General features: G+C 40.6%; 1 protein-coding gene across 3 annotated transcripts in view; it reads left to right on the top strand.

Annotated features, from left to right (window-relative positions):
* The window catches only part of LOC149324161 (one cut domain family member 2-like), a 94,611-nt gene extending 80,227 nt beyond the window's left edge, over window positions 1–14,384 (top strand). Inside the window, exons 2-3 of one of the 3 annotated variants that reach the window (XR_016277885.1) lie at window positions 10,281–12,556; window positions 12,642–14,384. Coding sequence is in view for 2 of the 3 variants with exons in the window: in XM_089497236.1 (XP_089353362.1) it covers window positions 10,281–10,567 (287 nt within the window). In the remaining variant the exon portion in view is untranslated. Of the gene's footprint in view, window positions 1–10,280 lie in introns of all 3 variants that reach the window. The other 2 variants (XM_089497236.1, XM_089497244.1) reach the window with 2 other exon arrangements.
* Window positions 14,385–20,430: the final 6,046 nt, after the last annotated feature.

Genomic DNA, 20,430 nt, shown 5'->3' with positions numbered 1-20,430 from the left:
CCTGCCAGAGGGAAGGGGGTTCATATTACAGAATTGGGTGGCAGCGGTGGGATAACAGAAGTCCCAGGTGCTTGCCATAAAAAATGAAGGCTTGTGGTTTGGACATCCGGTACATAAATGGTGGCAGCGTAATTAGGTGGCAACGGTGGGATAAGTAAAGCCCAAGCACCTGCCATCTTTAAGAGGGTAACCGTTACAACATCTCCCCTGTCGATGCCCAGACGAAGATCATCGACTAAGGCGACCATAGCAGTCTCAACTCCGTATCCCGACCTGAAGCCAGTTGGAAATGGGTCTAGATAATCGGTTTCCTCCAAGACAACTTGGAGTTGGGAGGCAACTGCCCTCTCAATCACCTTGCCCAAAAATGGTAAGAGAGAAACTGGTCTATAATTATTTCTCAGCAGGGGATCAAGGGAGGGTTTTTTCAAGATCGGTTTTACTATTGCCTGCTTCAAGGCAGTTGGAAATATACCCTCCCGAAGAGATGCATTAATGATAAGATGTAACGGTGTTTTCATTGCATCTCCTCCCTGAACAATCAACCAAGAAGGGCAAGGGTCGAGAGCGCACGTTGTCCTCCTTACACTTCCAAGGAGATTGCCCACGTCATCGGTACTTACAGACTCAAAGTGATCCAGAATTACCTTGTTTCCAGAGTCACTGGATACCTCTCTTATTGATTCTGTCAAAAAAACGGCATCAAGATCAGCCCTTATCTGAGAGATTTTATCGGCAAAGAAATCGTTAAAAGCATCACAGCAGGCTGTAGTTGGTTCTAATAAAGGGTTCAGGGTGGTCGGTACTTGAGTTAATTCCCTGACCACTCTGAACAGCTTTGCTGGACGAGACTCCGCCGACGCAATCCGTGCAGCATTGAATGAATTCTTTGCTGCATTGATTGCCACTCCGTAGGAACGTAACATGTTCTCATGGAGTGTCTTATCAGATATTATGATTGTACTTCAGCTACTATGACTTTGTCCTATGGAATCCTGAGGCCTGTAGTTTGTTTGAGGCACTAGTGCTCTTTGGCTGAGAATTCTAAATATTCTTCCCTAAATTGTTAATCCTATGGAGTCAAAGTGGAACCATAGTGTTATAATTATGTGGTGTGAAAGGGTTGTGCTTGATGACCATGCACTGGTTGTGGTGAGGAGTGCTTTTGCCCAACTTCAGCAGATGCACTGGGCTGCATTCTTTCCTAGTATGGTTGGTCTCAATCATATGCAATCAATACAACTCAACTGGACTGCTGCAATATCCTTTACATGGGTCTGCCCATGTAAGGTTGTATACATCAATTAATGCAGAATATTGCTGCTATAATTTTGACTGTAGTCATGAACTGGGATCATGTGACTCCTTCAATAATGCCATACTGGAAGGACTGCCTCTTCTCATATGAACCTGCTTGTACTTTAAGTCCAGCTGGTGCATCAGCTTTGTGTCCACCCTTTCCTTCAGAGACATAGTGGGTGAGCAGTATGTGACATTATTTTCTCAGTGATAGTGTCCAGAGCCAGTGTAGTGTAGTGGTTTGAGTGTTGGACTATGACTCTGGAGACTAGGGTTCAAATCCAGGCTTAGCGATAGAAATCTATTGAGTGACCTTAGGTGAGACACACTCTCTCAGCCTCAGAAGATGGCAATGGCAATGGCAATGGCAACCCCTCTCTGAAGAAACTTCCAAGAAAACCACATAATAGAGTTGTCTTAGGGTCACCATAAGTCAGAAGTGACTTGGAGGCACACAACAACAACATACACTATAGTTAGAACATCCTGTCCAAAGAGCTGAAATCATCTTCTTTGACTGTATTTCTAGCCAGTGAAGACTTTTCTTTTGAAACAAGTGTTAAACTCTTGTGATTGCTTAATTTTATTGATGACCAATTTTTGGCTGGCCTAAATATCCTAAAAGCAGGAGGTCCACTTTGACCTTGGCAGCTAAGCAGGGTCAGCTCTGATTAGCACTTGGATGGGAAACCACCAATGAATACCAAGTGCTGTAGGCTATATTTCAGAGGAAGGTACTGGCTAAACCACCTCTGAGTATTTCTTGTCTATGAAAACCCTATGATAGTGGTGGCGAACCTATGGCACGTGTGCCAGAGGTGGCACTCAGAGCCCTCTCTGTGAGCACATGTGCCGTCGCCCCAGCACAGTTTGCCAGAGCTTGTTACTAGAAAGCCAGAGGGACATGGCACTTTGCAATAAATAAGTGGGTTTTGGGTTGCAGTTTGGGCACTCGGCCTCTAAAAGGTTCACCATCACTGCCCTATGAAATTCATAGGATCTCCATAAGTTGACAGGCGACTTGAAGGCAAATACATACATAAACACACAGAGTGCAGTTCAGTTGAAGGTGGGAAAAACATGGAGATTGGTTTGCCTAAAGGTGCGTAATAGAATTTGTTAGTGTAGTTTATTACTTTTATGAGCCTAAAACCAATGGCTAGTCACAACTAGTATGGCAACAAGCAACAAGCAACATGCACACACAGTTTTGGCTCTCTGTGGGACTTGAAGACACACAGCAGCAATAGTTTGAGTCTGAGTTACTGTTTTCAGTTTTTAATAATAATGACTTACTATTGTTTATATATTTTTTCAGCTTTGGTAAGAAGCTTTGAGTGACTCTCTTTTTGGATAAGGAAAGAGGATATACATTATTTAAATAAACAGGAAATCGCCTTTGAGTAGCAGCAGATCTGCTATGCATTGTGTATACACATTCTGCTGATGACCCTGCCAGAAATATTTTGAAAGCTTTAATATTATTAAATTTTATAATACTATTAAATTTCCCTAGATTTCAAAACTCAGATTTGCATACTATTGTAACAAACTGGCATTTTTATTAAATTTTAAAGCATTACATCAAATGACAGTAACAATAACCCCTTTCCTTATTACTTGTCTCCCTTGCCCCACTCAGTAATTCATACTACAACAAAGAAGAAGGAAACAAAAGAATGGAATAAAATGGCTAATCAACAAGTTGGCACATTATAATTGGCATTCACGCTGGTCTGTCAGAGACCTCTGGTGCCTCACCAAACTCCAAATCCCAGGTTTCTGAAGAATAGGCTCATGGCATTTAAAATGGTGTCAAACTACTTTGTTTCTGTGGTGTGGATACACCACATAAGACACAACTGACTTGAAGACAGATACCAATAACTAATTTCCTTCAGCCCAAATATTCTGATGTTTAGTATTCTGTGCAAATACTGGAAGTAGTCACATTGATTAATTCATCTTCCCATTCATCACAATGGTATCCCACTTACCCTGGAAATTGCTCCCCAACAAAGAAGAATGAAGGTTAATTTTTTTGAACTAAAATTCTCAGATTCCTCTAGCTACTGGCCAAAGTGGTGGTGGGTTTGGAGAAGGTTGTAGTTCAAAATAAGCAACTTTTTCCATGCTCTGCTGCTATGCTACTCTTTTACATCTTCTACACTCAGGGCTGATGAGTCGGTATGCCAGAGGTTTGACTCTGACTCCTTTATTTTTCTACTGTCCGAGTCCAGTTCCAAGTCTTTCACAAATGGAATGTTTATACAGTGAGCCCTTCACTTCTGCATGCAAGACCTGCCCTGCATACCAAAATCAGGGGATGCTCAAGTCCCTTTATATACAATAAGATAGTAAAATGGTGTCCCTTATATAAAAAAGCAAAATCAAGGAGTGCTTTTTGGATTATTTTTTAAAGATTATTTTTCAAGCTGCAGATGGCTGAATTTGTGGGTGGAGAATCTGTGGATACAGAGGGCCCACTGTATTAAATAGTAACAGCAGTCTCGCTGTAGTAAAATGGTATTACAATGCATTTCATCATGATCAGGCTACTCAGATTGAGAGAACATAAATTATATTTATTTGATTAAAGTTTCAGAACAAAACAAATTCCAAAATTTCCTATGTATAGAATCATAGAAAAGAATCATAGAATTGTAGAGTTGGAAGAAACCACAAGGCCATCTAGCCCAACCTCCTGCCATGCAGGAACTCTCAATAAAAGCTTCCCAACAGATGCAAGTAAATATGCAACTAACTGGGCAGTTGATTTTTTTTTTTTACAAAGCAAAATGTAAGTATAAAATGATATATTTACCATATAATATTATAAATCTTTATTTTCAAGCCATAGTCAGTACCCAGTATACTTCTACTGACTCTGAGCAAAATGGCTTCCAGCTCCACAACTCTGATTCCACAAGCCCTGCCTACACCAGTGTAATTTCAGCAGATGATAGTATTTTGGCCATTGCTCTTTAAACTGTGCAGGATGAGAGTGCAGTTTGCTGCCCTGTCTTAGGCAGCAGCATGTGTCAGGCCAGCTACGTCCACTAACAACACACGGAGTGGGTTCCAGTCTGCTAAGGCCAGACATTGTTCTTTGAACTATATTTCTCTCTTGTTAAGAAAATGTTACCTGGTTTCCTCCCCGCCTGTTGACATTTGAGGGCCTCTGGGAGGCCACCCAGTCCTCTCGACTTCGAACTCTCTCCCAATGTTCAAACATCTCAGCTGGGATTTTCTGGGATGCTGTAGAGATCACAGGAATCTATGTACATTGAAAGCAGGGATGATGTAAAACACAGAGGTTTTTACACAATTATTATTCTTTGTATTGCCTGAATGTTTTGTGAACCTTTGAAGCCCAAAGTACACTTGGCCCTTCTTACACACAGATTTTTTATACATGCATTCAAACATACATGGTTTGAAAGTGTTCAAAAAAAGTATAAATTTCAAATATCAAACCTTGATTTTCCATTTTTTTTTATAAGGGACACCATTTTGCTGTGTCATTATATCTAATGGGACTTGAGCATACACAGATTTTGTTATACACGGGGGATCTTGGAACCAAACTCCAGCATATAACAAGGGTCCGCTGTACACATAAAGGGTTGATGTGGGACATGTCACCTCCTGCTTTTCTTCTCTCTTGCTGATGCTGTTGTTGTTGTTGCTGCTGCTGTTGTGTGCCTTCAAGTCATTTCTGGCTTATGGTGACCCTATCATGGGCTTTTCTTGGCAAGATTTATTCAGAGGAGGTATGCCATTGCCTTCCCCTGAGGCTGAGAGCATGTGACTCGACCAAGGTCACCCAGTGGGTTTCATGGCTGAGCTGGGAATCAAACTGTGGTCCCCAGAGTTGTACCCCAGTGTTCAAACCACTACACCATGCTGGTTCTCCTTCTCTCTTTCCTTTTCCTTCCCTTCCCTCTACCCTTTAAGAAAAACAAATATCACACTAGCATTCCTACACTCTCTCTGTAGTCACCTCATTGACTGCCATCACTGAGTTATAGCCCTTGCCTGCTCCACTGTTTAGTGAGCATCTTGTTATTATCTGTTTAACATTTGAAACAGAGGCTATACACTATGCACTTCTGTTTGGTAGCGGGAAGGATGTAGGAGTCAAACCCAAGCCTGCCTGTTCTGCAATTCAATTTATTTGGGCCCAGGGAGTTGGATCCCACACAGATCCAGACTACCTGGTGCCATCCCTAGTTGGATGGGGAACAGCACATTTATACAGGTCTTGCAAACATGATTCCAGTTACTGGGAAGTATGGGAGGGGAATGTCCTTGTAATTTTGTCCTGTTGTTGTTGTGTAGCCTCAAGTCATTTCCTACTTATGGCAACCCTAAAGCAAACCTATCATGGGGGTTTTCTTGGCAAGATTTGTTCAGAAGAGGTTTGCCATCACCTTCGTACTATGACTTGCACAAGTGAGTTTCTATGGCCAAGCCAGGAATTGAACCCTGGTCTCCAGAGTGATTGTCCAACACCCAACCACTATGCCATGCTGGCTCTTGTCCTACTTGTTGCCTTTCCATTTGCAATGTGTTGGCCACCGTATGAACTGGATAATGGGCCAGATAATAATAATAATAATAATAATAATAATAATAATAATAATTTGTTTTATTTATATACCGCTATTCCAAAGATCATAGCGGTGAACAGCAAGTAAGCTAATTAGCAAGTAAGATAGGCTTGATAGGTTTAATCTATCAGGATTCTTTTCATGTCATAACTTATTCAGGTCATTACATCCTTTCTTTGAGAGGTTTTCATCCTAGTGAATCTATACTGGTATTTGCCATAATGATTACAAACTAACGGAAAAGCCATCTCCTGATTTGAGGCGGACTTTTCCAAAATGCCTCCAGGTGGGCTCCTGTTTCTTCTGTAGACACACTCTTAGGTGTGAGTGGCCATTTATAATTTCTCACAGTGCCCCCAATGTTGTATTGTACTAAGACATTGTGGGAAAATGTTAATGGTGGGATGTCTCTGGTCAACTCATTACTGAAAGGGAAAGGGGCCTGAGAGTCTAGCCTCCAAACTTCCAGGTCCACCCAAAGGAGCTAGAAAGCAAGTATGTAGCTGAACTCCTCAGGCAGGTTACTCCAAATATCTTATAATGCATCTGAAATTAGGAAGCCATGCGCCTGCTGGTAACCCTACATGCTCCTTCAGCAATTGCACAGAATCCACTAAAACTCTGACCCAAAACCTCAATTGCAGCACTTTTTGGAATGTTCAGGGATAATGGTTTTTTATTGGATGCAGATAACAGGCTTGTAAAAGGATGATGTTCCACCCTGCCCGTCTCCGTTTCAAACCAAAGAACCTCAGATTTTTAATTGTGTTTTTGGCGAGGCTTTTGCATGCTCAAGATTTTTGGGGGGGAGGGCACAGGAGGAGAAATTATGTTGGCTCAGCTTTGTCCCTCTAACCATGTGCATTAATTTAGCAGATTAATGTTGCATTTACTCTGCACAATATAGCAGAGCTGAGCAGGAAATAGAGCACTGTGAAGTTCATAGGAGTAGATATAAAATATTAGGTCAAGAATGTCTGACCCATTATGCTAAAAGAGTTATCCGTTCTGAATTAATTTTAGTGTACTCTTAATTTGTATTCATTTGCTTCAAGGATATATTTGCTACATACTGCATAAATGATTATGGACCAAGGAAAGGCCATTTCAGGGTTTGAACTGACCCTTGGCATAATGACTTATAGTAGGCCCCAGCTGATTCATAGGGTGTATCCGCACTACAGAATTAAAGCAGTTTGACACCACTTTAACTGCCATGATGCTACCCTGTGGAATCCTAGGATTTGTAGTTTGGTGAGGCACTGGATCTGTCTGACAGACCAGGCAGAATACCTCCCCAAACTACAGATCCCAAGATTCCATAGGATGGAGCAATGACAGTGAATGTGTTGTCAGACTGCTTTAATTGTGCAGTTGGATACATCCATAAAGTCACTGAACTGTACCATTGGAGAGAACCCCAGGGACATCTGCTCCAACCCTACACTGGAAATCCACAGCTAAAGTATCTCTAACAGAAGCCTGTCCTACCTCTGTTTGAAATCGTCCATCAAAGGATAGTCTCCCACTTTCCAAGGCAATCTGTTTCACTGTCCAACAGCTCTTCAATAGATTCTTCAGCTGTAGGGCACCATTGGGAACCACTGGTCTAGTCCATTCAGTAGTGGTGTCAGTCAGGTGCAATTCTAATGAAACAATTCTGTGCATGCTTACAAGGAAATATATTCCACTGAATTTGATAGCAAATATGCTTAGGACTGCATTGCAAATTACTTAAAGCAATATGCACAGAGTACAGTGACTGAGTTCATCCCACCAAACTTTTTACTGTGCTAGAAAGTAAATCTCACCTTATTACATTGCTGCATGCAAGTATGAGTAAATTCAGTGATGTTTTCTTGGTTCCGTGAGAAAGAGTATTCCTGCATTTTTTTCAGCCAGTGTTCCTACTTTTGGAATTTATTGTTGCAAAAATACACAAGAGTTTGGACATAAAATGTGATCTTGGGCAGATAACTTGTTTTATGCATAAAAAGCAGTTTGTGCAAATACACTAATCTCTGTTCAAAAATATCACTTTTTGTGCAGGAAAACTGTTACCTGCCCCAGGTGAAGAAAAGCCACATGTATATTTGTGCAAATGACCAAAATATTGAAGTGGAAAAAATCTTGCAGTAGTTCTTCCTCAGACAAAGTGCCTTGACTGATGGGATACACTTTTTTTCATCAGGGATGTGAATATTTACCACATTCTTAGTGAAGAACATGGACTAGGTTGTTACGGGATGTTCCGATGATGATGATGATGATGATGATGATGATGATGATGATGATGATGTATATCATTCCATTGCTAACAATGGAGGGAAAGACAAGAAAGAGGTGTAAGAGCCAAGTGTGAACAAATGCAGCTTAATTCTTAGTTTGGGATGAGGACAGAAGATGAGGTCAGAAGTACCAAAAATGGATTTGGATGGAAAATTTGTAATACAAAAGAGAGAGTACACCTTATAATATAGAGTATGCAAAAGGTTCTTGTAGCACCTTTGAGACTAACTGCACAAAAGAAGTTATAGCATAGACTAGGTCTACTTCATCATATGCATGGAGTGAACTGTGCTCAGGAAGGATCTTTATCATCAGACTGCATGAAAAGCCATAGAAAGGCAAAACTTGTGGGTATGGTGATCAGGTGAGAAGTTCAGTTGAAGAACAAAGGCAGAAGAAAAGATGTTGCCTGAGGCCAGCATGGGCGGATGACCATATGAATCATAGAGAGAAATTTGGAATTGGTGTGTGCAAGTTGTGAACCAGAAATACCAGTGATAAACAGGCCAAGTGCATCCTCATGAGACTGGGATGTTAACCAGTATTATAAGATGTGTAGTGAATAGGTATAGAAGAGAGTTCCAAACATCAGGAGGAACAAGGAAAAAAAGATCACAGATATTTATGAGAACAAGAGATTTTGGGTTATGAATGTTTGAACACCTCTTAAGTCCATTCCAAAAGGTGTTCCCACCTATATGCATATTGATGCTTTGGTAAATATCCATATCCCGCCTGGAAGCGGGACTTTCCCAGTTTGGAGCGGGTCCGCATGGTCCCACCCCGGTTTGCCCCCGCCCCCGGGCTGAGAGGAGGATTCCCTTCCCCGCCTGTGCTCCGCCGCTGTGGCGAGAACGGGGCCCAGGCGGGGAAGGAAAGCCTCCCCTCAGCGAGGCTCCTTTTCAAATGTAGGACACAAAAAATGTGTCCTACATTTGAAAATTTTGTCCTACATTTGTCCCGCTTTGGAGGTCCTGACTTATGGCAACCCTATGCTTTGGGCAAATCCCAAACAAGCATGCACAGAATGCTCATGGTTACATTTGAAGTGCTCACCTCCTCCTCCAAGAAGACCAGAGGTGGTAGAAATCAGCAGCAGTAACTGCTAGGAATAGCTTATTCCTGTCTGAGGAAAAGACTGGGGAGGCTACATATCCCAGCATCCCCAACAGGAAAATGATGGCATCACCAGCAGAATGTGGCACCTCAATTTCCTGCCTGGGGAAAGGGAAGGAGACAGCAACAGTGGAGGGCATTTGAAAGGTGAAATGGGCAGAGCCTGCTCATCCCAAATCTATTGTCATTTGATTGGTCTCATTTGTACTTGAGAGGTTGAAAGTAATTAAGCTGGAGAAGCAAAAGCCATGAACAGATAAGCAGACAACCAGGGTGGGTACGTTTATAGAACAGACTCCCACAATCTGGTGCCCTCAAATCATACTGAACTATAACTCCCAGAATAGATTGTTGATGGTTTTGGGGAATTGTAATCCATCAGGCTGAGGAAGGATGCCACAGGGAGTACTTAAAGGAAGACTGAGGCTCCAAACTGGGAAAGTCCTGCCTCCAGGTGGGATATGGATATTTACCAAAGCATCAATATGCATATAGGTGGGAACACCTTTGGAGTGGACTTCTTTCCTGGCATTTAGACAAAATGGAAGCAAGGTATCCCTGTACAAAGAGAGAGCGTGCCTCTGAACCTCATGCATCCTCCAGCAGGGCATTAGTTGTGCCAGGAAGCTGATGTGCTGCTTCCAGCATGGCAGACACCCCTTGATTTATGCCACCAGGCAGTTGCCTACTCTGCTTGTATGGTAATGCCAGTCTTGTTAATTACACACTTGGTACAAACTGAAAAGGTGCACACAGTCTGCATTAGTCACTCGGAGTCAGAGGAGATGGGCCTGAGTGGGCTGGATATTGACGTTTCTGCAATTTGCACAATAAAGTTTAACAGTTTACATCTATTCTACAGTTTCATCAATGTTTTCAATGTATCACTTGTTCTGTTGATTGGTACTTATGCATGCATTGATTCTTCCTTTCTTTTCTCTCTCTGTTTCTCTCTCTCGCAAGCATGCAAACGCAAAGAACAAGAACCAAATAAAGACAGGAACAACTCCCAGAAGAAATCTCGTCTGGTTTTCACCGATCTCCAACGCAGAACACTTTTTGCCATCTTCAAAGAGAACAAACGTCCATCCAAAGAAATGCAGATCACCATCTCTCAACAGCTGGGCTTGGAACTTACCACTGTCAGTAATTTCTTCATGAATGCTCGGAGGCGGAGTCTCGAGAAATGGCAGGATGATTTGAGCACCGGGGGATCTTCCACAACCTCCAGCACTTGTACCAAAGCATGATCAAAGAACAGAATCTAAATTGGGCACAACTCAACTAAAGATATATGAAAAGGAATGGATTCTTAATGGGGCCCTTCACTGGTGATTTGAAAGCACAATCCTCTTAAACAGTAACGCCAATTTACAACATGGGACATTTAATTTAATTTAAAAGACTATTAGGTTTTGGGGAGGGGTTGTTTTAATGTGCAGGTCAACAATACACTCAAGGCAGACTAAGCATGTCTGAAATACAAGTAAGTCATTCATGACCCAAATTCATCCAGGGCCAGCATGACAGAGCCAAGCAGAACTGTAAGAAAATTATTTGTTTTGAGGTCAAAGGGATCCGCCAACAAAATGGCACCCAGCTTAGCAGATTATTTACAAATGAAATCAAAACACATCTGACCTAATTTGTTTTCAGGATGCTTAGATTCTCCACACTATTATATCAAAATTCACAAACATAGAAACACACAGGTTCTGAGCACAAATTTTAATAGACCTAAGAACATAGGGTTTTTGTTTTAGAAACTCAGGCATTGTTACATTCAACTTTTTCAGTATGATCTGACTTAACATGTTTGGCTTTATTTAAAAAAAACCCTAATTGTCTATGAACATATGGTCTTGGATCAGTACAATTTGGTTCCCTTGAACCCAAACGATCAAGCACAAAGACAATAGATTTAGTAAACAGGACCAGCTCTGGACTCTTTGCCTGTTCTTTCAAGACGTGCTCAGAGTTAGGGGGTGTTAGTAAACATTTTGGTTTCAAGCACACTTTTGCAGGTCACAATTTCTATTTGTACATAGTGCTGATACACACTCAGGAAGCCAGTCATAATGTTACCACACATAGAGCAAATGCAACACTTCTACAGCTCTAGATTTTTTTTAAAAAAGAAAAGTCTTTATTACTTATGAGCCATCTAACTTCATCATGTCATCATCATTATCCTAAGGATGCTCTTTTCTTTGCCACATCAATTCCGTATTCGAGTTAGTTGGTGTTTTCAGGCAGGAGAATAAAGCAGATGCCTTGGAGATATCACTCACTGACCACTGGAGCACTTAGTTAAATATGCTCTCCCAGTCTTCTTCCATGGACAAAACCATCACCACCTCTCACTTCATCTAAGTATGCAACACACCAAAGATGCAGGATACTGCAAGCCAAAGACCATTATACCTTCGCCCTTTTTCCTAACATCATTGTCTTCACCATCGTTGCCATCATTGTCAAGGCAGTCTGATTTTGAGTATGTTAAGAATCAATGTGAGTCAGAAGTACAGCTCTCTTTCAGTTCACCCTTCCAGCGAGCTGAAAAAGATGTTCTCAAATGAAGTAGCTGTTGCTCACTGTTAACTGCATTAGGGTACAGTGTTCACACACACAGAAACACACCATTTTGCTCATCAGAATCGCTATGGTCACACAATGTGCATATTTACCAGTGAATAGCCCCCTTCCTTGGAACACCACTTGAGTGTTCAATAGCAAGCCAAATGCTGTAATGATCCTTTAAAGACACTTGAGACTCTTTTATGTACTACTTAATCGAAACCAAAGAAACTTTTTCTGCACCTACTTCTGCAACAAACTGTTCCATTTAGGGGAAAAAAATAAAGAAATGAATAATAATTAAAAAAATACCAAAATAAGCAAGCACGTCAGGAAATAAACCAAATGATAACACACTGTGTTTTGACAGACATCTTGGGACATTTTTAGGAAGCAGAGTTCAAAGAAAGGGTTAACAAGAAAGGAAAACGATTGGAAAAGCCAACGGGATTGCTGCTTCATTTGACAACTCAGTAATCTTAAAGTTGAAGATTGTCTTTAATTTGTGCCTATGCAGTTTTTTCAAAAGAACAAGGAACAGAGCAACCGAGACCTCAACAGCTACAATACCAAAGAATGAGGATTTCGCATGACTTTACGTTCAGTTCATTATCTCCCCTTGCACAGCTAATATGCTTATAGCACCATTGATCTGTGTAAAGGTAAATTGATTCTGTTTCTTTTGAGCAACAAAAAACAAACACAGAGAAAGGATATTTTTTCTAAGTTATTTTCTTTTTTTTCCAGTTTCTGCTCCCACATGGAATCTCGCTAAAGGATTCCATGGGCTCCAAGTATAAGATGTTGGGATACTAAGCTAAGCAGGCTCCTCTAACCAGAAGTGGTGTGTGAGGAAGTATCTTACCAGTTAAGCATGGATTTTTGTTGAATGGGTTGTGTGTATTTCACACTTTTTCAGTGATAAATCTAAGCAGCAGGGGGTTGGGAAAAAAACATTTTGTGAATGCAAATGAAATGACATTTTGTTGGTTCATATATGGAATAATCTTATGTTTCTGGAAAAGAGCCCATGCCATATCATTTGTTTAATCCAGGGAATAATTGTTTTTTCCATCCGATCCTTGGGCAGCTTGTCTTTGTGACTTTATAATCAGTGAATTTTTACCACCTTAGTCCATTTATCCCCACTAGATCTGTACTTACCAATGTAATCAATCATGCCAAAAGGTAGACCTTTTATCATCCCTCCGCACCACAAACTTACATCCCTGTATCTATCTAGGACCTACACTTTCCACCATCAAACTGCATCTTCCCCATGACACTTTCACACCCCTTCTCTCTGGGACACCCTTTACCCATCTCTATGGCCTCAGGAATTGGACCTGTAGCAGACAGGTACATAAGACCCTCTGCCATTCCTCTCATTTTGTTGATAATAATGGAATTAGATTTTTGGCTCTGAAGAAACCTGTTTCAATCAGTAATAATATACTCACAGCATGCTTTCTGTTAATACTATGAGGGCTAGAAATGAAGTTTATTTAAAAATTACAAGCAAAAGGCACCTCAAGGGACCAACAACATTGTAAACCACCTAAGCATTTGAAAACTTTATGGTGGCAGGGGTACAGATTGGCCATTTAGGAATCATTCATTAGATAGAAGAAGAAGCTGACATACTGGTATAATCCACGATCGTTCAAATCAATGTAGCCATTGTTATCAAATACAGGGATATCAATGGCAAACTACACACTGGTTTCAATGGTTCTGGACTACGATCTCAGCTGAGTTTAGTTCCTACCTATAGCGATTGTTTTTTCCCTTATGGGCTGCTAAAATAAAGGACATAGAAAAGCAAAGCAAGAAGCAAACTTTTCCAAAAGGTAACTTTGGGAAATAATTTGGAATTCTACTGCTGATAGTGCAAAGATGATTCCTTCATGGTAAAGAGGATATCCAAAAGAAAGTGGCTGCAAAATCTGTCCTGAAGACACACAAAAAAGAGGTGAATACAGAGGTGTTTTGGTGTGAAAAGTTATCAAAACATGTAATGTTTTTGAGCCAAAAATCTAAGTTTTCCCTTCTACTGATCTCATCTTAAGAATTGTCCCAGCAGAAATCCTCTGCTTAGAGTCAAGTCCACACATTTCTTCAGAACTCATCAGAAAACAGAACACAGCACTTATTTTGGTCTTGCAGATAGACACTCTTATATACACCTGGATATGATTACACTGTGTTTAAATCAAGTATTGTCACATGTGGGTATCTGCAGGGCTATCAATGTGGCCTGTCCGTACATACCTATTTTGTATCTTTGGTGTCTAGGAGGTCTTCTTCTTGGCAATATTTATTTATGTTATGCTCAGGATTAGTCTTGGTTGTTGTTTTTAATGTTAGGTGCTTCTCAGACATTTCATCATCCCTTATCGTGGTACTTCAGTTAAAGAATGAAATGTTTTCTTATTTTTCATAGATGACCTGCTGTTTCCCCTTTTCTTTGAAAGTACACACACACACACACACACAGAGTCTTTACAGGTATGAAGAAGTAAAGCTCTCATAATCATAAGACATACAAAGAGACCCCTCCCCAATAAAGCCAGGATATTGGAGTGTCCTCCCATGCCTTGAGCAACAATCACCAGATGAAACATTGCCAGAGCACATCTTACAAACCCCTCCAACATAATTGACTTCAAAAGATGTAGATAAGGTCCAGTCAGCCCCATAGTATCCAAACATGCACACATAAAATGAAAGTTTTCATGGTTGTGATAAAGCATAATTATCTAAAAAAAATTTTTTTTAAAAGCTACTCAGTAAAAATGATTCACTGAAAGTAGGATCATTTCATTTTTAACCAGCTAACCACTTATTTTACTCTTATGAATTAAGACTTCACTTAGAACACATTTCACACAAACAGAAAGTGCACAGCTGTGTGGCATAACTACAAAGAGACAGTGAACGTTTACCCCAAGAATCCTACAGATTGCTTGGAAAGTTACTTGGCAGAAGAATAAATATAATTACACTTTGAAGCCCATCATAATTGAGCAGTGACACAGTGATGCTCTGAGTGCCAAAGCATCATCCTACCACTGCTGAGTTATGTATACCTTTAGCGTGACACTATATTCATTGCCTTATTGAAAATAATTTGCCAAGATTGTAGTATAATGAAACTGTGGAGAAATTTCAATTAGAGATTCCACTCACGGTTCCAAAGATTCCTGGGGGAAGCTACATTGAATCTGTAGTGTAGTTATGACCTTAATGTCCTATGACTATTTTGTGGCTTTTTACATTCTTCTGTTTTTGTTTAATAGCTTCAAACAGGAGTGCAATTTTGACAAGAATCATTTATCATTATGCATTAGGTCTACCCATTTCCTATTTTACTCTGTAATCCTTCTTGTTAAAAATAATAATTTATGGCTCAGAATAGTAAGGAGCACAAAGTCTCACTGGGATTTGTCACCTAGAGATGTCCTTGTATAAGCAAATGCTCCAGCATCATTCCCTTCACCAGCATTGAATCATGGCCTTCAGAGCCACATTATTGTTGTGCAGGCACTCATAATAACAGTGAATACAGGAAGACAGTAGGCCACTGCAAGATTCCCTAGGAACAGGGAGAAAGGAGGGCATAATACATTTCATCCACTTTGTTACACTACAGGTAAAGAATAATGAAGAGAAATGGCTGCAGCTATAGTTTCAGGTCTTTTCCAATAACTGTGTTTTGCCTAAGATTGGAGGATGCATATATGAAAGGAACATGCTATGTGTACAAATACAACTTTCCATGGATGCATACATCCCTACACTGAATCTTGTCATTGCCTCTGGGCCATCTAACCCATACTGGAAACCAGGGATAGTTCCAAATTGTCCTCATCAAAATCCAAACATCCGACACATATGGTCAGTCATGGGAAACATACTTTATTTTAATGATACCAGCATGAAAGGAAGCATTAACCAGAAAGATTTTCCAAGCTTCTGTATCCCCTCTATAGACAATGCTCAACAGCCTTTTCTGTCCCTGATCTCATGTACTTCTATTTTCTCTTGCCCCAGTCTAATTTCTTTTGTTGCATCTGCACTGTTGGTACACACTGTTTCCTTTTGCTTTCCCATCAGCCACTGGCAAAGTGCAAATATATTACACAGCAGATTGGCAGCCATTTTAACCCTGGTTTGTGTACATACTGACTGACGCTTCTGTCTATTTGCATTGAGTACTGTCTGTTCTATGTGCGCCGTTTCATAAAGAAATGATAGTGGACTAGTATCCCAACATCTTTCTTACTTGTATACTTGGAGTTATTTTTCATGGGCACATCCAAGATGAATTCAACTTTCAAGAAACCTTGGATATTGTTTAATCATCTGTGGAGGAACAAAGAATGTGCTTGATTACTTCGGTTGAATAGCTTTATTCTGGATCTCTCTTAACTAAAGCTAAATCCAAAGACCTATGAAGGACAAAAACCAGCAAAACGTAAAGCTCAGACCGACTTATGGGAATAGCAACCTCCTTTTTTTTAACCCAAAAATGAAACAAAAAAAGAGGAGATGTGGCAATGACATAGCTATGGGGGAACAAAAATTCTGAAGTTTTTTTTTTTCTTGCTTGTCACCATATTTAAGTATTTTGTGATTTTATAGATTTTGCTTGGCCTACTCTATATTTATTATGGAATTATTTTTCTTTGTTATTGTTTAAAAGTTACACAGTCATCTTCAAAGATTTATTTCTTTCCTGATATGTTTGGGCTGTAATGTGTTACACTGATTATCAATCATGAGATTTATTTTAATTAGATAGAGAACCAAGCCATTGTCTTAGCTCTACTTAAATATGTGTTCTAAGTCAAGCTCCTATTGATTCCAGTGGAGCAAGGATACAATCTTGAGAGCTAAAACAAGAGTTTAGCTGGTGCTAAAACTGCAGGGCCAGGCTTCTACTGATTACTTTCTGTGATGATTTTGATGACATTCCTGATTATTTTGGTTGCAGTCCACCCGATTTGGTCCTAAACACATCCCATTGAAATGAATGGAGACGGTACCAGAATACAGAGCTGTGCTACCGTTACCAGTTTCAATGGGGTATGTGAGAGATCATCTCCTGCTGGGTTGTGACTTTTATTTGCTAGTGTTAATTTTTGCTTATTTATCAATCTTAGAGTGGTAGTGCATCCTAGATGCAAATCTGAGGTAGCACATACATTTAATGTTTGGGAGAGGTATTGGTACACTTTCCAGATTCTGGTACAGAAACAAGGTAAAAGATGGCAAGCCACCAAAAATTATTAAAGATTCCCCCACCCTTTATTCCCAAACAAGGATATGTTTTATATATTATAATCACTTTCAATGGTTTATAAAATGATCAGTCTTAAGTTATTTAAGTTAATTCCTCCTCACCTCACTAAAAAAAAAAACCCAAACCAAAAAAAAGTGAGGCATACCTTTTAATTATTATTATGGCACATAAAAGCCTTCATAATATAACTTATTTATTTAACTTATTCAGCATCTACTAAAGGTGCCCTTGTATAGTTTATATTTTTTTTATAAAATCAGCGTAAAGCGCTACAGTTTATTTGCTGTCAGAACAACAGAGTGATTTTTTTTTATTTTTGGACAAGCAAGGAATATTTTGTCTAAAACCATGCATTCAGGAACAACAGGGGATTTTTTTAAAAAAAAAAACCAAGACACTACAACACTTTGCCTGAACTTTGTGGCTTTTTAAAAACCTAAACCTAAGCTGGGGGAAAAAATATAAAATAACAACAAGCAAAAAATAAATAAGTAAATAATTTTTAAAAAAAGAGAGAAACCCTTAAAGTAGCTGCTTCCAAGAATGAACTTCGTGTGTGTGTAAAAATAAAAATAAAAGGATTTAAAAAAAAAACAGGAAAAAAAGGAAAAAAAACTTTCTATTTCTAGTGAGAACCAAAGAGGCTACCTCACTGACTTTTTCCATTTGTAATTTTAATCGTGTTGATGATACCAAAGATACCAAAGATTTCTTTCTCTGTGCGGTCTGCATTTTGCTTGTGCTCTTTATAGTTTTAACTTTTTCTCTTTTACACCCACTATGTACAGCTGCAACTCAGATATCCCCAACCACCCCAAGAAAGACTGTTAAAGGAAACTGCTAATTCTGACAAGGTCCCTTTCTGTGTTTTACTTTCTGACAACACTCTTCCTTCTCTCTGCCTCCTGAAAGGAGGAATCTCTAACAACATGATCTGAAGCACTTACTGTCCTGATGCTACAAGGGAGTTCCATGTACAGAAAGAGGATTGTATTTGGAGGCGCATAGTGGCATGTGCCTCTCTCAAGTGGCCTGAACCACATGGGAAGGGATGCACATTTAATTCTAGAGGAGCCTCAACTGGGTGGCCAAAGGGTGGCCAGAATCCAGAATCATAGCAAAAAAACTCAAACCACTATACCACATTGTCTGTCAATTATGTTGATAGAATTACATCAGCAGAGGCTGGGGTGGCAGGTGTGAAAAGGCCATAGATACTGCAGATGTGAAAAAAGAAAGTATATTTTATTTTCTCAAACAACCTGAACTGGGATGGATGAAGATGCCCATTCCTTTTCAGAGCAGTCTGAACTGGATGGATTGGGATGACCATTGCTTTCTGGCATGACACACAGCATCATGTTTACTGTGTTGTTGTGTGCCTTCAAGTTGTTTGTGACATGACAACCACAAGGTGAACCTATCATATGGTTTTCTTGGCAGGATATGTTCAGAGGAAGTTTGCCATTGCCTTCCCCTCAGGTTGTGAGTGTGTGATTTGCCTAAGATCACCCCATGGATTTCACGCGCAAGCTGGCTCCTTTTAGCACCACTGCAAACTGCCTGCAGCAGCGCGAGCACATCACTACTGCGCAGGTCCATCTGGATGCTGCGCAGCAGTGACGTCATCACTACACACGCCGTGTATACGGCACCATGCAGCGATGAAATCCTGGTGATGTGCTATGGTTGCGGGGCATCTGGAAACTGTGCCCCGAGGCAACCCGACCACATCGCCAGAATGTGCTAAAGGGCCCATCTGGACCGGGCCATAATTTCTTTTTGCAGCCTAATCTTCCATAACAAGGCACTTTTGAAACATAGTTTTAAAAAGCAGATTGTGATATGATGTGGGGAAGATCTGATGCTTAATAAGGTGGAGGAAGATAACAACTCCCAAACGGTCTTGTCTAAATTAGTTTTTTAGGATGTGGATCACCATCCAGCAAAGAGGAGAAAGGGGCTGTACAGATTGGGGGAAAGAGGTGGCCCGAGGCACCACTTTCTCCCCTGGATGGAGGCCGCAGCAGACAAACGTTGTGGCCTCCGCGAGGCTTAAAGAGAACCCACTTCCAGTGGGTTCTTTTTCCGCCACGTGCTGGGTGCCATTTGCACCCTCATGTGCAACAAAGACGTCCATGCGGCACAGCACTGTTTGGGCGCCGTGCCACGTGGTCATCATTATTGCGCACCCCGTATGGATGGGCGCATGCAACCATGGCGCCCGTGCAGCAATTGTGGGGCTGGCCGTGTGTGGATGCCCAGCCCTATACAACCCTAAAATCAGCCCCAGCCAGACCGGCGAAAAGTGCCAGTCTGTGGTGGGCCAAAGTGAAGCACACCCTGAACTTCCCCACTCTTACTTGGAAGTGAATCCATTAATGTTCACAGTAGGACTTAAGTCTGAACAACCACAGGTGAACAACTGACTTGTACATCTCATTGTGTTTAACAGTCCTGGGATCATTTATGTTTTTCTGGACCATACCCATCTGGAGGAGGGATTTAAGTTACATTGTTTGTACCCACATGCAAATCTGGCATGAGCTGGTCTCCTCCCATAGAAGGGAAAGCTCAATAAGCCACCCCTTTAAACACAATATATTGCCCACTGCACTGACACAAAAAGCTCCTGTATTCATTTAAGCCATGCGCACATGCATGCGCAACACACACTTCAGCTTTCTGTACATGGAACCACTGGATCAGACTATGTGCATTTGATAACATGCTGTGGGACCTAGAAAACAAAAAAAACAAAAAAAAATTGTGTTGAACATGAGTTATATCTTGTTGTCCTTTTTGTTCTTGATCCTAGAAAATTACCCATATTATGGCTTTCTCACCACTCCTGCCAGCTGCTAAATACTGTTCGGATGTTTCTGGGGGATTTCACAAAAGATATAATGTAAAAGCATTTCATCATGGAAATATATTTTACAGTTAAAAATCTAAAATTGGAACATGATTGGCTCCTCTGGGATAGAATTCCTCACCATGGTGAAGGCTAAATGGAAGCATCATTGTCCAAGATACTATTCCGTTAAATTGTAGAGGCTAGATTGTACGGCCAAGAGTGTATACAGCTTGGAAATTTAACTTCTTGGCATTATGCACCCCCATAAATCCCCCAGCCAGTATGGCTACTGTCAATACTGCCTGGGGGGATTCAGGGAGCTGTAATTTTTGGGAATGGGATATCAACTTCAGAACCTGTTTGTTCACAGCAGC

The sequence above is a fragment of the Sceloporus occidentalis genome, unplaced genomic scaffold (assembly GCF_023333645.1).
Source record: "Sceloporus occidentalis isolate IW3139 unplaced genomic scaffold, rSceOcc1.0.p SCAF_1, whole genome shotgun sequence".
Taxonomy (NCBI): Eukaryota; Metazoa; Chordata; class Lepidosauria; order Squamata; family Phrynosomatidae; genus Sceloporus; species Sceloporus occidentalis.
Note: the sequence above shows the minus strand (reverse complement) of the source record. Positions and strands in the feature narration are given on the sequence as shown.